Here is a 23,402-nt window from a genome sequence, read left to right as displayed (position 1 = left end):
TTTGCCTGGCAGATAAATATTAATGAGGATTACTATGTTACTGCAGTACACCCACGGGAAAACAGACTGCACCTCTCTCACTCTCTTTCTAGCCCTTTCCCGCTCTGTATCTTTGTCACACACACGCCCATCCACACACGCCCACCACACACATACACACTCCTACAACATCCTCAAAAAAATCGTTAGCATTTTTCTAATTTTATGAGAAGATTTATTTCTTTTCTCCTCAACTCCCCTTTCTATTTCTCTTATTCCGTCACAGCAGCATTCACACACAAACTCACGCAACACACACACACAAACTATGAATAAACCCCTTCATGTGAGTCACAGACAGTGCCTCCGTTCTCACTGAGTCGTGTTATCTCTGTCTAACAAAGGGCACAGATTGTGCTGGGATATTTAAGGAACATTTTGGGGTCTCCACATCCTGTTTTGGGGGAAGATGGAATCTAACAGATGACTGTCTTCCCATCAACCCACACTCATCTTTTTTCTTTCTCTCTGCTCCATCCTCCTCTTTCTTTAAAGGATTCCACGCACTCGTTCCTGAGAATAGGGAAGCAGAGATAATGAAGAAATCACTGTGTGGCACAGGAGGGGAACTCACACACACGTAACAGAGATCTATCCACCGGGGATGTTTTGGCAGACGACAGAGGAGTCCACTCTCACCATAGCTACGCTGCTAGTAAACTGTCTCCATAGAGAAAACACATTATCAGCAGCTCACTGCCTTCAGCCTTCACTCACAGTCAATAGGCGATCATCTCCTCATTGTTTGATCACGCTCTGTTCAGATTTACTTTGAGCTCATACGCAGCTGCGCCATGTGTCTGTAGGTCTGCGGGTTGATTTTGGACGGGGAATAAAAGGCCGACAGAAAAAAAAAATCATAGCAGAGAGTGATGAAAGAGGCAGGGTGGAGAGGAGGGTGGGATTCTCCCATGTGCTCCACTCTTTCCTCCCTTGCTCAAAAACATTCTTCCTTCTGGAGCTGCCTTGGGGAGAAAAGGGGGGTCCCCTTTCATGCCAAACAGGGTGTGGTGCGAGAGGGGCCTTCAGTAGCCTTTAGCTCCTGCTATTCCCACCTCTTTCTTTCTTTCTTCCCCTCTTTCCCCTTTTCTTTGTCTCCTTAATTGGACTGGCTGACCACAGCTCTCTCACCCACAGTCCTGGGGGCAGGCTGAGATCCCTGGGAATCAATACTGTAGCGAGGCAGAGCGGAGCTGCGGGGGCAAAAACTCAAAGCTCACAACTGATACGTGCTAACAGCGGGATGATGAAAGAACTCATTTCAAATGCTGTTTCTTTGGTGTCCACATCAACTTTGTGGCTGCTTTTAAATGAATCCTGACTCTAATGTCGAGACAATCAGATCAGCATGATGAGAAACAAGCAGAGCATCAACCTGACCCGCAGAATGCCACAGTCCAGAGCTGACCTTCTCTGTGATTGGTGCAGACGAGATGTTTAAAGGTAAAGAAGATCGATTAGTATTCCTGCCTCACCACTTGCCTGGCTGCTCCCAACTTTCAGGCCTGTAGTGTGTAAACTACAGTCGCGCCATTGTGTGTTTGCATTCCTATTCCGCTCATGAATGTGTGTTTTGAGCATGTGCGTGTGTGAACTTCTCTGACAGTGATCCACCCCTCCCACCTTAAAACCCTCGCTCCCCTGCGGTGCCCCTGACAACAACATGTTTCCTTGGAGAGCGATTCAACCTCCTCAAATCTGAAATGTTTTTCGTCTGTTTGGATATCACCCCTCCGAAACACACACACATAAACACACACGCATGTCTCGCTCTTTCTCGCACCCTGTCTTCCCTTTGTTTGTTTGTTGTTTTTGTTCTTAATTTCACAGAAAAGAGCTGAGCAGCTTAACATGATAGCAGGATAACAAAGGCGGAGGATAATCCTAATTCAGGCTGCTCACTGAGGTAATCTAAACAGTAAACATCCCCTAAAAGAAGCTGTTTTAAGCCATCAACACCAACTGTGCAATTTATCATCATATTATACTGTAAACACCTAGTATCTCGCTAGGATGATCCATAAGTCCCTCTATCTAATCTTGTCCATGCTGATACACTTCTTTCACATGTTGCCACTTTTACTTTATCAAAATTTTGAAAAAAAAAACATGCAAGAGCCAGAGAAAGTGAGACTGAGAGGGAAAGAAGCATGACAAGTCTCAGTGTGAAGGTAGGATTCTGAGCCACGGTAACAAGGAGCAGAGGAAGAGAATGAGGTATAGAAAAGAAAGTGATTCATCAAGGAAAAGGGGAGTATTCAGGTTTGCCTCCTCTCCCACTGTTCCGCAGTTAACGAGGCATGTTTTGTTCAGATGTGTCATCGCTGTTGACCGTGAACAAAGATGGTCCACGTTCTCCCTGTAGATATTACTCAATTAACTGTGATAGGAACCCACATCCATCAGAAGCTACTGACACAGACGTGAAGTGATTCATCTGCATTAGATGAGTGGCGGGGCACAGATGAGAAGGTGGTCCGCCTTTTTCCCTCTGCAATCTGGAGGATCCATTTCGAAAATATTTTTCAAACAAGTTAACTGATGCTAACGGGTTTGGAAAGAACTGTTTCGCCAGCGGCAGTCGCACCCACAGACCTCTGCGTGTTCACTAGGAAATGCTGAAGGATATAAAAACTAAGCTTTTCCAAGTGTGCAAAACACTTTTAGCTGGATCTAAGCTTGCAGCTATAAACATTTCCACTACAACATTCCACTCTGCTGCTCACTCCGCTGCTTCCATATACAGGTTTTGTCGACATTTTTTCTGTACACTGTTGCTCCTCTATGCGTGAGGCGGAGATTGGATGATAGTGCAATGAGTTGTTTAATATGACAAGTCAGAGCAGGACAAAGCTGCAGCCCTGTAGAGAAGTGAAAGTATTTGAGGACATGGGAATGTAAAGTCATAACCCAACAGACTGTCAACCTTTATAGAGCCTCCAGGGTAAAAACCGGTCGATCAGTGAGCTTTGTTCACCTGCCAACGCCAAGGAGAGGAATCAGTCAGACAGTCTGATGATTTAAATTCTCTTTGGAAAAAATCTTTGTCAATTTATTGAACACGTTTCTGCCCCTTGTTGTTCGTTCGATGACTAGTTTGAAAATCTGATGCATTCACTGCCTCACACAGCAAGTTGATGCATAGCCATCTATTCAGTCTTTTTTTTCCCAGCACAACAGTACAATAATGTGAGTGAGTGTATGTAAATCACAACAAGTAATCCCCCTTCAGTCTGTCTGCACACAGCTGGCTGCAAGAAGAATGGGAGGCAGAGAGAAGGAATGCAATCAGAAGAGAGAGAGACCTCCCTCCGTTCCTGTGTGAGAAAATCTGCTTTTCTCCATTAATTAAGGTGATTTGAGTGACTGTGTGTGTGTGTGTGTGTGTGTGTGTGTGAGTGTGTATGTGTGCAGCCACCAGCCAATCAACCAGTAGCAATTACTTATGAAAAGGACAGTGAATATTCAGTTTCTTCCAATCAAGCAGTATTGCCACAGCCAGCCCGTCAGATCACAGTTAATCAGTTTTTCCAGCCACGACAGGATTAATGACACAACCTGAAATCTCTGGATAATGAGACCTGAAAGCATCACAACAACTTATATTGTCCGAGACCCCTCAAGTTTTCAGGTTGTGTTTGTGTGAGAAGATATGAAGGTTATAGCAGGTTAGATCTGTATCGAAGTAGGGCTTGAATATGTATCCATCCATCCATTTCGTAACCGTTTATCCTCTTGAGGGTCGCGGGGGGGCTGGAGCCTATCCCAGCTGACATTGGGCGAGAGGCAGGGTACACCCTGGACAGGTCACCAGACTATCACAGGGCTGACACATAGAAACAGGAAACCATTCACACTCACATTCACACCTACAGACAATTTAGAGTCACCAATTAACCCGCATGTCTTTGGACTGTGGGTGGAAGCCAGAGTACCCGGAGAAAACCAATGCTGACACAGGGAGAACATGCAAACTCCACACATAAGGGCCCCCTCCTGGGATTGAACCAGGCACCCTCATGCTGTGAGGCGACAGTGCTAACCACTACACCACAGTGCCCCCGGGAATATGTATATCCGTGCTTATTAAAATGAAAGCTGTTTGCATCCAACATATAGAAGCCATGCTGTGTAATTTATGATAGCACGAGTGCGCTTGTGTGCATTACTGTATTCTCTGTGTGCACGCTCAGTCAAAGAGAGAACTACAAAGAGACCAGCGATTCTTAGAAGTCACATTCATTCACGTTAATGAAACTAAGTCACATCACAAGTGGGAGGATTTTTAAAAGGGAGATGAGATTCAACTCGGCATGATCCCATAAGCACTGCATGATTTTGGGGATAGCATTTTGGATGAGCAGTAAGCCCGGTTCGCTCATCACCTGCCTGCACACACGCTCTACTTAAATCTGATTCACTTAATACCGGTGTCTTTGCAACATGAAAGAGTGCTGACGTGTATCACAGAATGAATGCGACGGGGAATCACAAATGCACTCACAGCTGCAAACTCAAGTGCTAATGTACTTTCTCTATCCACGCACACTGCTTTTCTCGTGATGTAAACAACTTTGTGAAAGAGCAACAGAGGTGAATCACCTGGCAGGTTACAGCCTGTCTTCACAACTGACATAAAGGGTAACTCTGCAACACACATTCCACGTCTTAGGCTTAGCTGGAAACTATTATCTTCTGCCGTCAGCCCACACCCACCAGATTTACACAACACATAAACACTGGAGCTTCTGATGTCTGGCAGACAAGCTGATTCCCAGTGTGTGTGAAAAGCCCGAGCAGGACGGGATCCAGCACTTTAAATCACGCTGAAGGAGAGGCTACGTGTGGCTTTGCTTGATAAAAGGAAGCTAACTCATGCCTCAAGTCAGTTCAATTGTGTTGACAGTGACGGGCAAACAAGCTGCACTCAAAGACAGCTCTCCCACAGTGCGACTTCCCTGTAACCTTGAAAACCGAGGACTGCAGTGGAATACATTAGCAGTGACAGAGACAGACTGAGCTCTGGAGAGATTGACGGACTCAGACTGACAGCGAGAGAAACACAGAGAAGTATTGTCCAGCGTGGAGATTAAAAGCTTTGCTCTTGACTTGCCAATTCAAATCTAATACCGTCTCCTGGATTAGCCAAGAACCCTTTTAAATCCCACTAACACACATAACAGCACGGCAAGACACGGTCACAGAGAGGAGAAGAGAGACAAAGTCGGAGAAGAAGGGAGAAAGTGTGAAGGAGGAATCGAGGGAGAGTTGTGTCTTACCCTCTCTCCACTGTTCCTCCTCAGAGTCCCCACCGGCAGCTTAAGCATCAGCCGGCGGGTTCTCCCGGGCGTCACTGCTCCCTGGACCACCATAGTACGCTCCACAGTGTGTGTCTCCGTGGGTGTGTGAGCATGGGTGCGAGTGTGTGAGGTGGGTGTCCTCGCCGTCCCGTCCAGCCTGGCAGCCAGGGTTCACGCGAGCTTGGCGCGTGGGTGAATATGAGGAAAGAAGTGTGTGATGTGAGTGTGTGTGGGTATAGCAGCCCCACACAGGTCCTATGTGCCTCTCTCTGCTTCTATTTCCCTCTGTGTTGAAACATTTCCCATTCTGCTCCGCTTAGCTACGCTCCACTCTGCTGCTCAGGAGGTGAATGAGTGTGTGAGAGTGTGTGAGGGGGAGAGGGAGCACGCTTTGTCTCTGCTCTCCCTTCTCTGGCTCCGGCAGGCAGCTCCCCCTCCCTCCTGCCTCCTACACTCACTTCCTTCAGTTGGGGGCTTAACCAGGTCACTGGATTAATGTGACGTTACGACTGTTATTAGCATACGTGCTCATGTCACGTGATCCAATAATAATTGTGAGCATATATTCCCCCACCATCCACACACACACACATCCACATATACACACACACATATAGTCAGCTCTTGCAGGGGATCACGTGGGGAACCTCAAAAGGAATATGGGATGTTTTGCCATCTGGTCGGGAGATTATCTTCGAAATCCCACATCCAGCTTTCTCTCCCTGCACTGTCTGGACTAGGACACAAAGGAGGAACACACACACACGCACACACTTGCAGTCAAGCACACACAATGCTCATGCATGCAGATATTGATCATCCTATCACTTGGTTCATCGTCTGCATGCATTAAAGTGTGAAAATCAGCCTGAATTTTTTCCCTCCGTGAGGCTGTGACAGTAGTGGACTTTTAGCTGCGAGGCCCCGGCAGAGATCTTTTATCACGATGGCTGCAGCCACAGAGAGCTGAGTCAGTCCTCTGCTTCCACCACGGTGGTCTTTACATGTCCATTAAAGCTATTGGACTCATGAGCTACAGCTGCACCTAGTGACTTACTGTCATATTCTCATCATCACTCACTGCTGAGCTCTGTTTGCCTCTGCACATCAATACTCAACTGTCAGCTGATTAACTTAAGTGGATCGACGCACGCATGCACACATATGTTGGTGTACACAGATGTTCGGTATGCACATAAGCACACGTCAGGCTTTTCTCGTGCACTGTTTGTGCATACTGTATACCTACCAAAAGTAATGCACCAAAACTTGTTGTATATAACCCACTTATTTGGGAAGGCTGCGATCATGTGACCAATGCGCTGACAGGAAGAAGTATTCCCCTTAAGGAGGCAAGTTTGCGTGGTCGATGGGTCACAACCATGGATGTCCTAAGAGACCTGGATACAGCGTTGAAGGTGAGATCCTGTTCATCCCTATTGAAGCTGCTCAGTGGCGCATGAAGTCAAAAACATTCAGCTACCACATATAAAATTACGATATAGAGGAAGTGCACTAGAGACTTCTGCTAGCCAAACCTCCGACTTCTGGAATAGCGCTCAGCTAACTTAAATTGGGATAAAATTATTTAATTTTGTGGCTTTTCTAGACTTTCCAAATGTTATCAGACCGAATGGACTAAATCCCAAAAGTGAAATGAGTCATTTTGCGGGGGTTGTGGTGCTTAAAAAAATGTGTCACTGATTTACAGGCATCTGTTTTTCAATGTAACTTTGTCTTTATGGGCACAATGGCATCTTGTGATGGACTCAGGTGTTGTAATTCCACTGTTTGGCCACTACGAAACTAGTTTCAAGCCTGGCACACTTCCTGTGGGCCTGGTCAAAACAAACAGGACTTTTGCCCAGGAGACCGGTGTTCCATACAATGTGAAAACAAGTAAACTTGAAGTAATTTTGTTTCTATTCCTAAACCTAGCCTACATAACTTTATGTTAAGTACATAACTTTACTTAAAATACATAAAATCATTCGCGGAGGGCTAATTCGTACAAACAGTTGTGTGAGGATGCGTTGCATACATACATGTACAGTAGGCTCAGGCACACAACAGCCAGCATCTTGTATGGGCCGGCTGTTGTAAACCAGCAACACTGGATTATAACCAGTATGATTCAGCTTAGTTATCACAGTTATAAGGTGATCTGATGCTGGGTCACATAAAGTCAGATTAAAGCCACCAGTCAAAATGAGCAACCAAACAAGCCTTTTCCATCCCCCATATCGTTTCTTTAAGTGAGGACCCCCGACGGCTTTAGTGACATGACACTGTATATGCCACCCTTACACAGACACACACACACACATACACACACAAAAACCAACACATTGTGCTAAAGCCGCGCGGCGAGCATACAGGAGAAAATCATCTGCAGTGGTAATCCCCAGTAAGCATTATTTATTCAATACCCTGGCCCACATCAGTGTGTGAGTGACTGTGGCCTACATGAGAAATATCAGAGGGCTATTTATAAACTTAGTCTGCAGACATCCAGGTCTTGCAGATGACATACTGTATACTGGAGGAATTGAAAGGGGAACCAAAAGACAGTTCTCTTTGTTCCTCTGTGTGATGTGTGCATTTGATGTTAATTCAGGCCGCGATGACAGAGATTAACTGCCACTGCTGATTCAAGAGACTAAAAACCTCGCTGCTTTCATAGGGAGCTCGTATGACACCTTGACAGGGAGATGACAATGCACTCACCTAATTGAACAGTTTAAGTATGGTTGGTGTTCGTTTGTTCTTCTCCACAGCTCTCCTCTTTTTCTTTACTTTTGAGATTTTTTAAAATTCCACTGCCTCAAATCCAGCGTGGTGATAAGCCCTTGTCTTGACAGGAGGAAAAGAAACAAAAAAACACCAACATGTTACTATTCTTGATGCCTCGGGCTCAATGCACAATGACCCATTTCAGTCAACAAGCACGCAAAAATAAAGGCAAATGGGATTTGCACTTGGTATTAAAAAAATAGTGGAATACAAAGCTAAATTTGAAATAAGGCACAACAACCAGGCAAAAAGCTGGGAGATTCTGACATGCATCGCTGTGCTGCATCGGTTCACACCTGCTGTCCTCAAAATGAACTAACAGCTATTAATACAACAAATTACGAGAGCAAGAAAGAGACAAAGAAGGGAGAGGAAAAAGAGAAGATCACTACCTGGTTATGAGAGATGCTAATGAGGGAGGTGCAAACAAAGCGTCTGGACTGTCTGGGTTTTATTTCTACTCTGTATTTGTGTGTGTGTCTGCGTAGTCTTTGTTCGTAGTTGTAATAATAAGAAGCAATGGTTCTCAATTGTAGACTCCTGGCATTGTTACGCATTAATTTACCCTGATAACCCAGCCTGTCTCTGCCCACGGCTGTCTGACTCATCCCAATGGTCCTGCTCCTCACTGTGTGTGTGTGTGTGTGTGTGTGTGTGTGTGTGTGTGTGTGTGTGTGCATGTGTGTGGGTGGGTGTGTTTATGGAAATGCCCTGTAGCTGGACTCTCTCCCCATCCCAGGCAGTGAGGGAGGGGTTGAATGTTTATGTTCCAAGACTCCACAAATTACCCAGCGTAGAGTTACAGTGCCACTGCTCAGGAAGAAAAAAAGCAGATAAAAGGTTACATAGCTAAACAATACCACCCTGATAGTGTAATTCAATTCATTTCTCACTGCATGCTTCTGTCTGCGCTTCCAAGTGTATGCTAGTGTTGTCTTTCTCTATCTCATAAGAGTGAGATGAGCAGAAAGCGGGGCCTCCCACCCTTCATCAGGCCAGAACCAATTATAATGACTTCTCCACAGGGGAGCATCCACTTCAATTATCATCCCCTCAGCAGTGTCTGTGTAAGAAGGCCTGGGAAACACTTTTACATGCTCAGAGAGGTAACGGGGAGGCTGAGGGATTTTTTTATTGGGAAACGAGGACATTTGTGCGACTCATTGTGAAAACTGGGGCGTATTTATATATTGGAGAGATTTGGTGGAACACGGGGACAGGCTGTCCTGGACAAACCGTGTCGCTCAGCACAACATCTGCTCAACCCGCTGTGAGGTGACTCTGTATGTGTGTGCGCACACATACTACATATCTGCTTGTGTGTCTTTAAATATGATTAAAATTTCAGCCAGTGGCACTGAGGGAATGTAGACAGACCGAACAATCGCCTCCATCTTTGAATGTACTCTGTTTATAACCTTGACAAGGTGCGTAGACATCGCCTTGAGAAACAAAATAACTGTGTCTTTGTCTGGGTGCAGTCTACATTCACACACATACGCTGCCATTATACAGTCATTCATGCCTTAATGGAATTAGAATATATCATTCCAATGGGCCAATCAGTAGTCTATTATGAGGGTAGCAGCAGACTTGAATGGGGTGCTAGATGTGCAATTTGCCCCAGTGAATAGCATACGAGGCTCCTGAATTATTCACCCAGCCTACTGAAAAGCTTGTGCATGTGCTGGGCAACAACATCAGTCTCTGTGCCATACACATGACAGGAACTGAAGGCTGAATCATAATAGCTGATTAGTTTATGGATATGCACTTAAAATTGGATCAAGTTTATGATAATGGTCTTTTTTTTCTATTTATTTGGGTGATTCTGCACTCAGAGTGAGGATTAATGAGGCAAACGAGACACATCTGATTGCTAAATCTGCCTAAATTATTCAAATTTAATTCATATTATGGATGGAACTTAAGTTTTTCAAGAACTTTGTATATGAACACAGAATGTGTTACTCTGCTCTATATTTTTTTCCAGATGCAGGTTTTTCAGAGGCACACTTCAAACCAAGGATTATGGGAAATCATCTGCAAGAAGGCTACACAATCAACAAAAGAAACCCACAACTGTATTTTCATCCTTAATAAAGATTTAAAAATTAAGACACCCATTGTATTATCTTAGTTAAATGTTGTTTAAATGCATTTTCCTTCTTTATAACGAGCATAACAAATGAAATCCCTCTGCCAATGTCTCTGTAGATAAGTAGCTAACATTACATTGTTGTTGACATATTTCCATGTCCCCCACCCTACCTTGATGGCATAGGACGCCCGAAATTTAACTAAAGTCCCAAAGCAAAGTTGCTGCACTTGTCACTGCTGCTCTAATATCAGTTCAGACTGGCTGGGTAGGGGCATGGGCTGCTAACGTTAGCTTTTAGAGCACCGCTCATGGCCTGGCAATCAGGCAGTGTTTTCTTTTTTATTTTATCACTTGTTTGTAAATTGATAGTGTGAAACTTTAGTGAACATTTTGTTGCATCCTGACAACCACAAAATGCTGCCTATAGCCCACACAAGAGAAATCAACAGCAGCAGACGGCAGTATTCGGCAGTATTCGGCCGTATAGTATAGTAGCTCAGTCCATAGGGATTTGGGTTGGGAACCGAAGAGTCGCCTGGTCAAGTTCCCGTCTGGACCAAATACGGAGCATGGACTGGTGGCTGGAGAGGTGCCAGTTCACCGCCTGGGCACTGCCGAGGTGCCCTTGAGCCTCCCCAACCACTCGGGGCACCTGTCCTTGGCAGCCCCCTCACTCTGACATCTCTCCACTTTGTGCATGTATAGGTCCTGTTTGTGCATGCGTGTGTATTTCGGGCCTGTGTGTTAATGACAACAGAGTGAAAAAATTGAATTTTCCCTCAGGGGGATTAATAAAGTATATAAAATAAAAGTAAAATAAATTTTAAAAAAATATTCGCAATGTCTGGCAAGACTCGTCATGTCTGTTTACGTAAATGCCAGCATCAACAACTATGGATGAATTATCATTTAATTCATAAGTGTGTTAAATTCTCAACCACTACCCCTTGTAACTCTGGTCCGAGGGGCAAGGTGGCACTCAATATAAAAAATGGGATTGGGTCCAAGAATAACAATAAAATGACCGAACTAACATTTAACTATTGTCTGTGAAGCCAAACCCTGACATGGTTTACAGTATTCTTCTGTGCCATAGACCAAAACCAGTGAGTCACATCATTGCACTGGATGACTGGTTTCTCCATTACAATAAGCATGGGCGCTGTATTTTGAGTCAGTGCCACATACACTGTCCTGTTGCTGTAAATACACAATAGCACACCAAGACTATATTAATCCACGACTAAAAATAGTCCTTAATAAATACTCCATCTACTCCCGTTAGGGTAATGCTTTCCAAAAAGCACAGTACCCCACTGTTTGAGTAAATAATTCAGTTGAAACTATGAAACTATATATTTGTGACTTGTTTTTAAAGATTTATGTTTTCAGTAGGAATGAATGGGCTCAGGGGCGAATGCCACCGACACAGTAGTCGGTAAATATTAATAGCCAGACTAACCAATGTTGGTTTTGGTCTTTGTATTGGATTTGTTGACAATAAAATATAGACTAAACCAGGCACAGCATTAAAAAAATCAGACAGCTGGGTACACCACAGCATACCACATAACCACAACATCCTCAATTAGATTCTGGCCAGGGGAATCTAACCTCCACCGCAATCCCTCTCCTCCCCTCTTCTTCTGCCTGCCTCTTCTTCTTCATGTCTGGTATCAAAAATGTGGCAAAAAGGCCACACATGAAAAAAATATTTAAAAAAAGAACAAGCAGGGTAAGGTTGCAGAAAAAAGGCTTTGAGATTTCTCCAAAGTTCAGCCTTGACACTGTGACTCCAGCCTCATGCCGATCAATACCACTATAAGATCAGATTTATCTAGACAGGATGACAACTGTTTGGCAGAAAGAGAAGCAAAGCAAGAGTGAGACAGACAGAGCAAGAGAGGGAGGGAAGGAGAAAGGAGGAGGTCAGCTCGCTATAATTAAAATATTTTGTCACTGGCCAGAGGACACACCCATTACATAACAGAATGGTCACACATAATACACCCAGTCAATAGCTTCAAACAACCCATCTACAGTGTCAAAAGAGAAGAGTACGCTGGAGAATAGGTTATGTGCATGCACACAGACACATATAACATACAATAACCGTGACACTACTCTCAATGTGGAGACATTACAAGCTCTCGGTATCAGTGCGTCACAGTGTTTGTGCTCCTGGCAGACTGAATGCTCTCACAGACCGCAGGCCCTTTGTGGCAAACCAGCTCTCCCAAAGATATGAACTAGTGCTTTATTGCTGCTGGAAAGAGAGCAGACAGTGCTGAAAAGAGCAGAGAAGCACAGCTGTGATGGAAACAATCCCATCCAGCTGAGATCTTCCTCTGTCAGTGGAGGCGAGGGGGATGGAGGAGAAAACGAGGGATGTGAGAGGAGGAAGAGTGAGAGAGTGGATGTTTGGCTCTGCCTCCAGGCCTGCATCATAGAAGGGATGAGGATGTTGGGGGAGAGGACTAGTTGGGGGGTGGGGTGAAGACGTTCGCAGGGTGCACAAGGAGGAGATTCAATTAAACTACACAAGGATCGAATGCATTTTTAATCACGCTGCTTCATTTCCTGACGTGACTGTCAGCCTTTGTGTAAGACCGTGAGGCAGCCTCTGAAAGAGGCGCTGCCATCTCTCTCTCTCTTTCTGTCCCCCCCCTTGCAGATCACACGGCTCAACAGACCAGCGACACAATACACAGCAGCTTTGGCAAGAGTTGTTAGACGCCATGAACTGACATTTTACAGAAGTGAGAAAAAAATCCAATCACCAAATACAGATAATGTCACTATCTTATTCATGTCAGCGGGTCTTGTCACTGTGTATGTGACAGGGATGCTATGTCCTTCGCTATGTGAATGAGACCACAAATGTCACAGAAATCAAGCTGTACAGTAACACAGAAGACTCTTTTTATTCATCTAAAATTATCATCTGATTCTCTTCTTGTCTCTTGCACGGATTTTCACAAAAACAAAATCACACAGAATTTATAAAAACTGATTTTATAGGTTCTCATGAATGCTTGCGCACCCTCCATAACATTACTGCTGGGGAAATCGATTTCGGCGGATTTGACCTATTAAATCCTTTGTTCCATCTGATGTCCAACCTCCAGATCATAGCTTGTTAGCTCTCAAAAGGGAAATGTCTTATCAATTTGGTTTCTGCTTCAGACAGAAATGAAGATAATGATGTCGCTGAAATGCACAGGGTGCTTTCACACCTGCCTTGTTTGGTTTGGTTCAGTCGAACTCAAGTTCGTTGGCACTTTAAGTGTGGTTTATTTGGGCAGGTGTGAACACAGCAATCACACTCGAGTGTGCACCAAAACAACCGGACAGAGACCTTCTTGAAGAGATCTGGTCACAAACAAACTCTGGTGTAATTCATTTGTGGTGAGAACATGTTCCGACTTTGATCCGAACAAGCTGCAGTCGCATTACATATTGGTAATTGGGTTAAAAAAGCATGAGCATGTTAGAGTCGCGCCCATTTTCAAACTGTATGGTTTGCCTAAAATGAACAATACAAGCAATATTATACACGATGACCAAAATAAACCTGTGTAGTTGTCCCTCCATTAGAAAGTGTCACATTTATCTCGCAAGTGTACTCTTCTTCAATGTTTTGTTTACTTCCTGGATTTTTCCCACATGGAAATTCTGATCAGTCAAGAGCAACTTTCGCACAAGGCATTTGATCTGGTCCGCTTGTAAATGCTGCCATGAGAACACAAACCAACTCTAGGCAATTGTGCAACTTTGTAACAAAATGAGTCCCTGATTTGGACCAAAGCAAGACAACTGTAGGTCTGAAAGCACCCTAAGTCACAGTCTTATTTAAACAGAAGCACATGGCTAATTATTATGCAGAATAACATACTGGACCACCAGTGCTAGTCTGTTGGACCTTAAACAATCCTTCTTGCCTAGTTGGCATTATTTAGCAATGGTAGTGAGAGCCTAATCCCCTAATTAGAAGCAACTCGTGTTTCTTAATGGACCAGTGATTGTCAGATCAGAGGTCTGATGTTTGGAGCAGCCAAATGGTGCAGTGGGTAAGTTACCAAGTGGTTGCAGTGCATGAATCTTTGTAGCTGCAGGGACAGTGTATTTCTCGGCGAAACAGGACTTTGAAGCAAGGGGTGTTTGTTTTGTGAAGGTAACATTCTCTGTCTGAATAGGTTTTTGTTGTGTTGACATGGGCACTACATAGAAAGAAACTCTTTTTTTTCTTGGTGAAAATGGAACACGGCAACAGTGATATTCACACCAGACCTGATATGCGTAGTTGTCATGCAGAAAAGTAGTGTAGTGCAGTGTTTCTTGAAATTATAGGCTGATTTTAACAGCATTGCTGGATTTTCTTACATCTCTGAATTTGAAGCCGGCAGGTATGACTTTGTAACTGTGTCGTGTGCAGTGAAGTGCTTTAAAATCTATGATAGTGGTCTTGAAAGCAGATAAAAGTGTTGACCTGAAAAATCTCAAGTCTACAAATGACTCTCGCTCCGACTCCGCGCTTCCTGCGAGCAATCAAGGCAACAAAATAGTGACCTCCTTTTCTTGTAGTAAAAGAGGTTGTAAAGGAAGTTTGCTCCCTCGTCTCCTCTTGGCTTTCCTGAATCATTCATACGCGCCGCTGTGCTAATGAAAATAGCTGTGCACTCAGCTGCTGCTTCCAGCCAACGAGCATCATAGATAGGGCTCTGGAGGTTCTTCTCTACTGGAGGATGGAGAAGCACTGTCATTATTCTAATGACCCTTAATATTCCTCTAACGACCCCTGTCTCAGCTCACTGCTGGGTTAATTCACACATCCAGAAATGTTTAAATTTATGTTCACACACTCAAGTTCAATATATATATCATATATTACTACTGGTCTCCTGTTTTGAAACACTCTGACAAAATGTTTTCAGTAATATAAGATGCCTGATCCATGACACACGTCTGCTGCTGGTAAGCGTTCCCATAAAAGTATTTAATTCACCCTGCCTTCATTTGATGGTTCACTGAAACAGGCCTCGTCTTAGCTCATGTCTGCATGTCTTAACATTTGTGTGTGTGTGTGTGTGTGTGTGTGTGTGTGTGTGTGTGTGTGTGTGTGTGTTGGGTGTACGTGTGCATTGCCATATGCACGCTCAGTAAGCAAGCAGCCTGGAAAGGGTGCAGGCGATTTGAATATTTCTAATTTAAGTATGCAAAGTGGCCAGATAACCCTCTGTTTTCCAGCCTCTTCCAGCAATTAGAGAAATAAATAAATAAATAAGCAGTCTAATTAGGATGCGGAGGGGAAATGTAGAGGACGGAAGTGTTTTCCCAACTCCTGTTTTTCCATCCCATATGCAGTGCATGAATAATCCAAATCCTGTTCTGGCCATAAACACTAATCTTTATTGCTTCAGTCATAAATCATCTATTGGATATATTAAAATGACCAAATCTCCAAAATAGGTCGATGGATTCTATATCCGCATATGTCAGTGACATCTCAGCCCCTGCAGCAGTGGAGTGAGAGCTGATAGTGGAAGCACAGTATGTCTAAGGAATAGGACAGATTACTGTTTCCTCCGACAGATGCCTGTGCCTGTAAACAATGTTAAAGGGAAACAGCAGCTTAACGACCAAACTCATTACAGCAGGCGGCGGATCAAAGCAACTAGGGATTCTGATGTCTCCTATTTACAATGTGCGTGTGTCTGCAGAGGTAGACTGCATGTGTGACTGCATGTTATTGTATCTAAATGTGTGCGAGCGCACATTTGTGTATCTATGTGTGCGAAGGATGCAGTGTAAAGCAGTTTTTCATTCCCACAGCCCGAGTGCTTTGCAAAACCACAGGGGCCCAAGTAATCTACCTCTAACCAAGCGTCATGGGTAATAGAAACCTGACGATCACATCCATCAGACTTTCCTTCTCGTTCTCATTCCTCTTTCATTCCTCATTTCCTCATTCTCAATCCACACTTCCTTCGCTTGGAGATTTCATTTATTCCTAATCAAAAGATTTATGGCTACATGCAGATAAATATGAAGGCTGCAGACCACAGAAAGCACAAGTAAGCCCAGTACCTAGATTTAATACTTTAGAGATGGTTGGATGAAAGCTCCTCGCATGCTGAGTTAACATTCCCAAAGTCTTATATAAGTGGGCTAACCCTGTGTTGAGTCATGTTTAGGCCATGCAATCCAGGTTACATTCCTGGTCAGCCAGTTTATTCCCTAAATCTCCCTGTGCAGGGATTCTGATGTTTAATCAGCACGTTTTTTTTGGTGCCAATTAATGAGAGAGCATCTGGAAAGAGACGTGAACATATGTTGGCCTCTGGTCTCAAACTGCAATTATGCACCGGAGAGGTCACCCGTATGAAACCCAGTGGGAAGAGAGAGGAATGGTGTTGAAAGACAAACGCAGTGAGTTAAATGCACTTTTTGAGATGTAAGACAACTACTGTGATTAAAAATTAAGAAGAAACAGTGGGAAAACTTACAAAGACATCCATGAGCATGTGCTCCAAGGTCACCTCTAAGTCCTCGAGTCGGGCTGCAAGAGTCATCCTTTAGCTGATCCAAAAAAAAAACCGCCACCGAAAATAGTAAAGATTTTTCGACAAAGTGAAAAACTGCAATCATGGGATACTGACAGATGACTTAAATGAGGCAGTCAAATCACGTCAGTCATGCAACATCCCAATTCTCCAAATGATCGTACCATGGCAGCTTCTAACAGTCCAGCCTAATTTGTCCACATTCTGATCTCATTCTCCATCCAAGACAGCTTCCCAAACGACCAGCTGTAGTCCAAATCTGATAAACAAACACGTCTATCTCCACTAAACTTGGCTCCGTAAACCGTCTGGATTCCGGTTAGTGTTCCAAATGTTTCCAAAGAGAGCGGGGGGTTGGTCCTCTCAAAGTGCTTTGATGGCTCCTTTGAGCAACCTATGGCTGCTGATGAGGATTTGTGACTGACTAGAGCCTTGTGGTCCGGTCTTCAGATCTGAGTTATGATCCATGGGTGAGATAACAACTCTGACATCTCCCTGGCAGAGGGAGGGCAGAGGGTGGGTCTCACTGTTCTTAGGATGTACAGAGGAAGACGAAGCATACGCTACTAGTCAGACAAGCGACTACCATGTGATGAAGTCATACATTCCGGTACATTTTTTTTATATCTTTCAATCTCACATTCTCTAAGTTGTATGAACAGGACATCTCCTCCCTCTTTTTTTCCACTTTCTCTCTCCCTGTTTTTCTCTGTGCCCTTTCAGGTCTCTGTCCACAGTGGACGTCTTTGTGTGGAGGGAGAGCCTGGGGCAGCTGATGCCCAGTTCTGGGTGCTCTTGGCTGGGGTCATCCTCTCTCACACTGGGCCTCTCATCAATGGGCCTTTGTGGGGGCCTCATTAAGGGCTGGCCATGGATGCTGAGGCTCCAATTGACACAAACAGGGAAAACAACGGCGATATGGCTTGGATCTATGACTGGAAGCTTATGTAACAGCGACAGGGAGGGGTGAGTGGGGGTTCCAGAGGACAGGGCATGTGGGGTAGAGGGCTGATTGGGAAGGAGAGGGGTAAGAGGGAAGATAAGGGAGTACAGCAGAGGGGAAATGATTCAGTGAGGGAGGAAGGAAAGTAGAAGAAAAGAAGGGAAGCAGGGGGACGAAGGATGTTGGTGGGACGCTCCGTGGAGAGGAGTTGTTTTTGTTTTGCTGGCCTGCGCTGATGGAATGTGGCCCCCATTCTTTCTGTGTTAACTACACTGACAAAGAAAGAATCTGAGGGACTGAGTCAGACAGTGGGGGGTAAAGGGGAGAGTGAGTTAAGCTGGGCTGTACTAACAAACAGGATATGGTTGAATACAATAATAAGCCATAAGGAGGGAGACACAAACTACATTTACATGCACCAGAGTAACCCAGTTAGAGGCGATACTGGGCTACTGCAGGAAACCTGGCCATGCAACTGGCTGATGATCCAATTACTTTGACATAATTTACAATATTTCAGAGGCAAGGTTGGTTTATGTCGAGTGTATTAGAACCTGTTACTTTACACTTGGTTTTAAAATGCATTTCAGTTATCTGAACACTGGTGGACAGCCGAGACACATTGCCATTCACATCTGTGTCTATCACGTGACTCCAGCTGACCACTTGGTTTCAGATTTCCCTTCTGATTTCACTGGCATCGTAGCTAAATGAGGGGCCTTACATATAATTTATAGTTCTGCATTGAATCGACGCGTAGGTTACGGCATAGGCTCCACGTCGATTTGGAGCCTACACTGTAAGCTACGCTGTAGTCTAACATGCACCTCCCCAGAATTGTAACTACACATCTCAGTGACGCAGACTTCCTGTCTGTCGCTGTACACTGACACCATTTCCCTCAGTGGAAATGGAGCTTGTATTTACTTTTAGTTCACAGATAAGAAACAATAAATTGTGAAGACAGTAAGGCCTCCACTAAAATAGCATTTTAAGTCTTGTGTGTGATCTATCCTCAAGGGATTTATACTTCGGGATTTATCCAGGTTTCATATGAGAAGAGGGGAAGATCGCCGGCTGCTAGGGTAATCAATACAATGTAAAATGCCATAGGCTTGTGCTAATAACGTTAGCATTTTGTATTTCTTTGGAAAACGTGTTTAGTACAGGACAGTTGTTTTATTAGTGAACATTGTGAGTTGTTATGGAGTCAAACTGTGTGCCGTTACCATGTTAAATGATGCCGTTGTCCCTGGTTGTATATGAGAAGAGGAAAAGATCGCTAGTTGCTAGGCTAATTTATACAATGTAAAATGCTATAGGCTTGTGCTAATAATGTTAGCATGTTGTATTTGTGGGGAAAATGTGAGAGGGATGTCTCTGATACACATTAGTGCTGAGAGAGAGAGATATAAAGCAAGAAGAGAGAAAAGACAAGTAGCAGGTGGAAAAAGGTTAAATTTTAGACAAAGTAGTGAAGGGATCGGTAAAGAAAGAAAGAGGTATGACCTTCAGGGTAGGTGTCAAGCTTTTTAGAGGTGTATCAAAATACATTGGTTCAAGGAGAACAATGTATGTATTCTGCTTACTGAATTAGTCATTTGGCTTATACCCATCATGTCATTTTGCATAGTAAAGGTCATTGTACACCAAGTTTGTAATTTTCATCCATTGCTGTCTGTTTAAAAATAAATTCAGCCTTGTGTTGTGTCAGTAATGTTTGCAAACCGACTTCAAAATGTCGGTCTGTCATTAAAGTTTCTCTCAATAACCTTTCGGGCATCTGATTAGGATGCGCCCTCCGTCTGAGATGTTCTGGGCACGTCCAACTGGTTGGAGGCCCCGGGGCAGACCAAGAACACGCTGGAGGGATTACATATCTCATCCTCTCGGCCTGGGAATGCCTCGTGGTCCCCCAGGAGGAGCTGGAAAGCGTTGCTTGGGAGAGGGATGTCTGGAATATTTTGCTCAGCCTGCTGCCCCTGCGACCTGGCTTTGGATAAGCAATTGAAAATTCGATTTTCTGCATTTTTTTGCATCTGTCAAAAAGCATTTAAGACTTTTTTGACCAAGAAGCAGTGAAAAGATGTGGTGCAATCTGAGGGGCACATAGATCTGCAACAAGAGAGAGAAGCAAGGCGTACGGTATCATTTCAAAACCAAGATAGCCTACTTTCTACAGCTAAGAGGGGATTTATGGTTGTGCGTAGACCCTACGCATGTCGCCTACGCACATCACCTACGCACGTCGCCTATGCCGTTGTGAGCATTTTTACTACTGCGGTGGTGTGTCTGTGTCACTCTGCAGTTACACCTCCAAAACACTGGTCGGTGGCAGAGGTTTCTGTGAAGTGCTGTTAAGTTTAGTTGATTCAAAACACACATTAATCATGGCTTAATAGAGACAATTTGAAAAACAAGTACACAAATCAGCTTCACTACAACTCGCAGCACTCACAGACAAAGCACTTGTGTTAATCCGGACAATCTTATCTCTCCCTCCTGTCCTCCTCCTGCCCTCTTCCTAAACCACACAGACCCAGAGTGCCAATGACCTTTGCCCTCTGACCTCTCCTGGGTGTGGGGTCGGCTGGATCCGCTGCTCATCAGTTCTCACATCAACTCTGTGGTCAGGAGCACTAGGGTGTGACCGACTCAATTGCACAGCCACACACACACATGCATGCACACACTTACACGGAGGCCATAATACACTTCACTGGGTGTTAAAGATAGAGTGCACAGATCCATCAGTCTTTTGTTGCCCTCAGGAGGCCTCCCTGTCTTCTTGAAGTTGCTCCTAATGCTGCCTGCTGTGAATATGTAACACCACACCATTAATAACTCAGAAATATCCCTCTAATTCTAATCTGCATGCCGCTCATGCATTATAAATACCCTCTGGCATGGTGAAGATGGACAGTATATGGCCGCTAAGACTTGTGAAGCAGGTGGCACGTGGAGTCTGAATGTAGTGACGAGTGTTGAGAGCGGCAGGTAGCCTATCTAGGCCCAGCATTTGTCATTAGTGAGAAGCTTAGCCCCCAACTGAGAGGCGACACAGGACAGCATGTCCCAGTGTGACTCACTGGTACGGTTAGGGTTAAAACCCAGATTTCTGTGTATAATCCAATGTGTGTGAGTGTGTGCGATGGCAAGTGAAGGTAGAGGAATAAATCGTCAGTGTAATGTTTACAGCAATCATCACAGAGAAAGCTGAACATCACCTCACCTCTTTTGCATAATACACAGAAGCAAACAACAAATTATGTTCCATCGCACACATACAAGGAACACTCGTGCTTACAAATGCACATCCACAAACATATTACTGTTTGATTTACACAAAAGAGGGAGTTTGAACAGCCAGGCTACTGTTTCTGCACAGATTCATTTGAATATAAAGATAGAGTTTACAAGGACCCCCTGTGAACACTGCCTCATGAACATTATCATGCGCACATAAACAAACAATAATGATACATTTAAGTATAAAGACATGGTAGCAGATTCAACAAATAATGACCATCTACGTCGACTAGTGTTAGCTAAAAATCAACCTCATCTACATCGTACAGTACCTTAAGAAGAAACGTGCCGAAGCAGTTTACATCGGAGGAGCGTTTCCATCTGTCTCCACCACCAGTTTCCTCATGGAAGCTGACTGCCTCAGTAATCCAGTAAGCAGTGAGAACACCAGAGCAGCTCAGACAGTGCATCACAAAACTGGCCTTAACGAGCCTCTCTGATTCTGATTGATAGTAAAGGCTCCTTTTGGTCTTTACTTCTAATTTCGAGCAAAGAGCGCAGAGTGTGTCTGTGTGAGCCTCATTGATCGTGATGTCCACCTGGCTTGGAAAATAGGGATATGTGCTAATCAAACTGCGGGCAGTCTTCCAAGTGGTTTGAGGTTTGCGCGCACACACTTAAACACTCGAAAATAGTATCTATTCCAGACATGTTGATAAAGCCTCTTAAGCACCTGTTTGTAGCTAACTGTCTAAAGGGTTTACTGCCAGTCTTATACACTAGACAAATAGGTGTTAAAGTCTGCAACACAGTGCACCTCGTCTGCTTGGTATTGTTACCCTTCTGTTGCATTTTTCTATGCCTGTAAGCATTATTATTATAAACATATCTTTATTTAATGTAGGCCTGTTTCTGTCTTTGGGTATTTTTATCCCTTTTGCTGTCAGTTGTTCTGTCTTTTCCTCTTTTCCGTCTCCATTCATGTCTTTTTTTTTGTCAGCCTCGAGTGACGAAGGACAGCAAGTGCAGATGAAAGGGATTCTGCTAAGTCACTCTCTGCAGCACTGTTAGTAATCTGAATTTTGCTGTGTCACTTCGCACCCTAAATCTGTCATTCCATATTACAGTGAATGGCTTTCTATTTGTGTGTCTCTCCAGGCGCAGGCGTGTGTGTGTGTGTGCATGGAAGCGTGTGTGTGTGTGTGTGTGTGCGTGATTTCTAGAAAGGCCTGTGAGGGGAGAGGCAGGTGCACTCTACTATCTTATGTCATTCTTGCTGCAGTGAAAGTCACCTTGGATTGTAGTCAGACCCATTCATACTCAGACTAACCGGGGCAAACGTTCTTTGAAATATGTGAGTAGAAAGTGAATAGAATACCTGATATGCAGGGGGGGATTAGAGGGTATTCATATGACACACACACCTTTCTCCTTTTCTAACTTGGCCTTTGCTTCTGTTTTCCCTGTCCTACATATAAGCCTCTCACCACAGCGTGAGTGTGTGTCTGAGAGGCACTAAGCAGACAGAATGCGACAGAGGCATATTTTAGAGGCTGGTTGTATGAAGGCGCTGGATTGAGTCACGCTCCAGCATTTTCTGCCCCAGTAAACTTAGCCCACTTTACCCAGTGCTGAGGAGGCTTCCCAGCCTACGCCGTGCACAGAAATAGACACAGGGAGACGCACACGTACCCACCAACACTGTTAAGTAGATACGAAAACATTGTTTCCCTGACACTGATTTAACAATTAGCACTCTGGTAAGCAGGCATGCCCGTCTGCCAGCAAGTCTGCACTACTTTTCTGAATTACTCTACCGTGCAAACAGCACACTCACATCAAGTTAGGATCAAGACGTACACGTGAGTCCCCATCCCCAAAGTCCACACACGATTAGGAATCTGATTTGTAGCAGCGTGAGCGTTAAATGTTTGATGATACGGCTACATATTTAATCTTTACAGGCCAGATCATGAGGGGAAATGGGTTATACATGATTGTACTCCCAGGGGAGAATACTGGGATACTGGGAAAAGGGGAAACATGGGTTAACACATTTAAATGTGTGTGTGTGTGTGTGTGTGTGTGTGTGTATCTGTCTGTGTGTGTGTCTTGGTGCTTTAATAATGTAGACATACAATTTGTAGGGTTGTACCCAACTAAGAATTATCTCAGTCGAATCAGATTTAGCTGTTCAATATGAATATTTGACTTTTCCTTCCTTTTTTTCCACATAGATTTTGAGAGTTGGACACTCAGGGTGACAGCAATGTTCACCTAATATAGTAAACAAATCATGTTAGTCCTCCAAGGTAATGTGTGCAAACTACATTGACAACAGTTCAAAAATGTGCAACAACATCTTTCGCTGACACTCGATATCAAACAAAAGAAGCTTTACATTCAGCATCTCT

The 23,402-nt window shown here is 44.2% G+C and overlaps 1 protein-coding gene across 8 annotated transcripts in view; it reads right to left on the bottom strand.

The window, feature by feature from the left end:
- frmd4a (FERM domain containing 4A) overlaps positions 1-23,402 on the bottom strand; it is a 125,317-nt gene that overhangs the window by 64,173 nt on the left and 37,742 nt on the right. For 2 of the 8 annotated variants that reach the window (XM_078167956.1, XM_078167955.1), the window contains exon 1: positions 5,319-5,550. The exons of 5 other annotated variants lie outside the window; for them this stretch is intronic. In XM_078167956.1, the coding sequence (XP_078024082.1) occupies positions 5,319-5,411 (93 nt within the window). In that variant the 5' untranslated portion in view covers positions 5,412-5,550. Of the gene's footprint in view, positions 1-5,318; positions 5,551-16,739; positions 16,930-23,402 lie in introns of those variants that run through there. One more of the 8 variants, XM_078167957.1, reaches the window with a different exon arrangement.

Source organism: Epinephelus lanceolatus, chromosome 5 (genome assembly GCF_041903045.1).
Source record: "Epinephelus lanceolatus isolate andai-2023 chromosome 5, ASM4190304v1, whole genome shotgun sequence".
Lineage (NCBI taxonomy): Eukaryota > Metazoa > Chordata > Actinopteri > Perciformes > Serranidae > Epinephelus > Epinephelus lanceolatus.
Note: the sequence above shows the minus strand (reverse complement) of the source record. Positions and strands in the feature narration are given on the sequence as shown.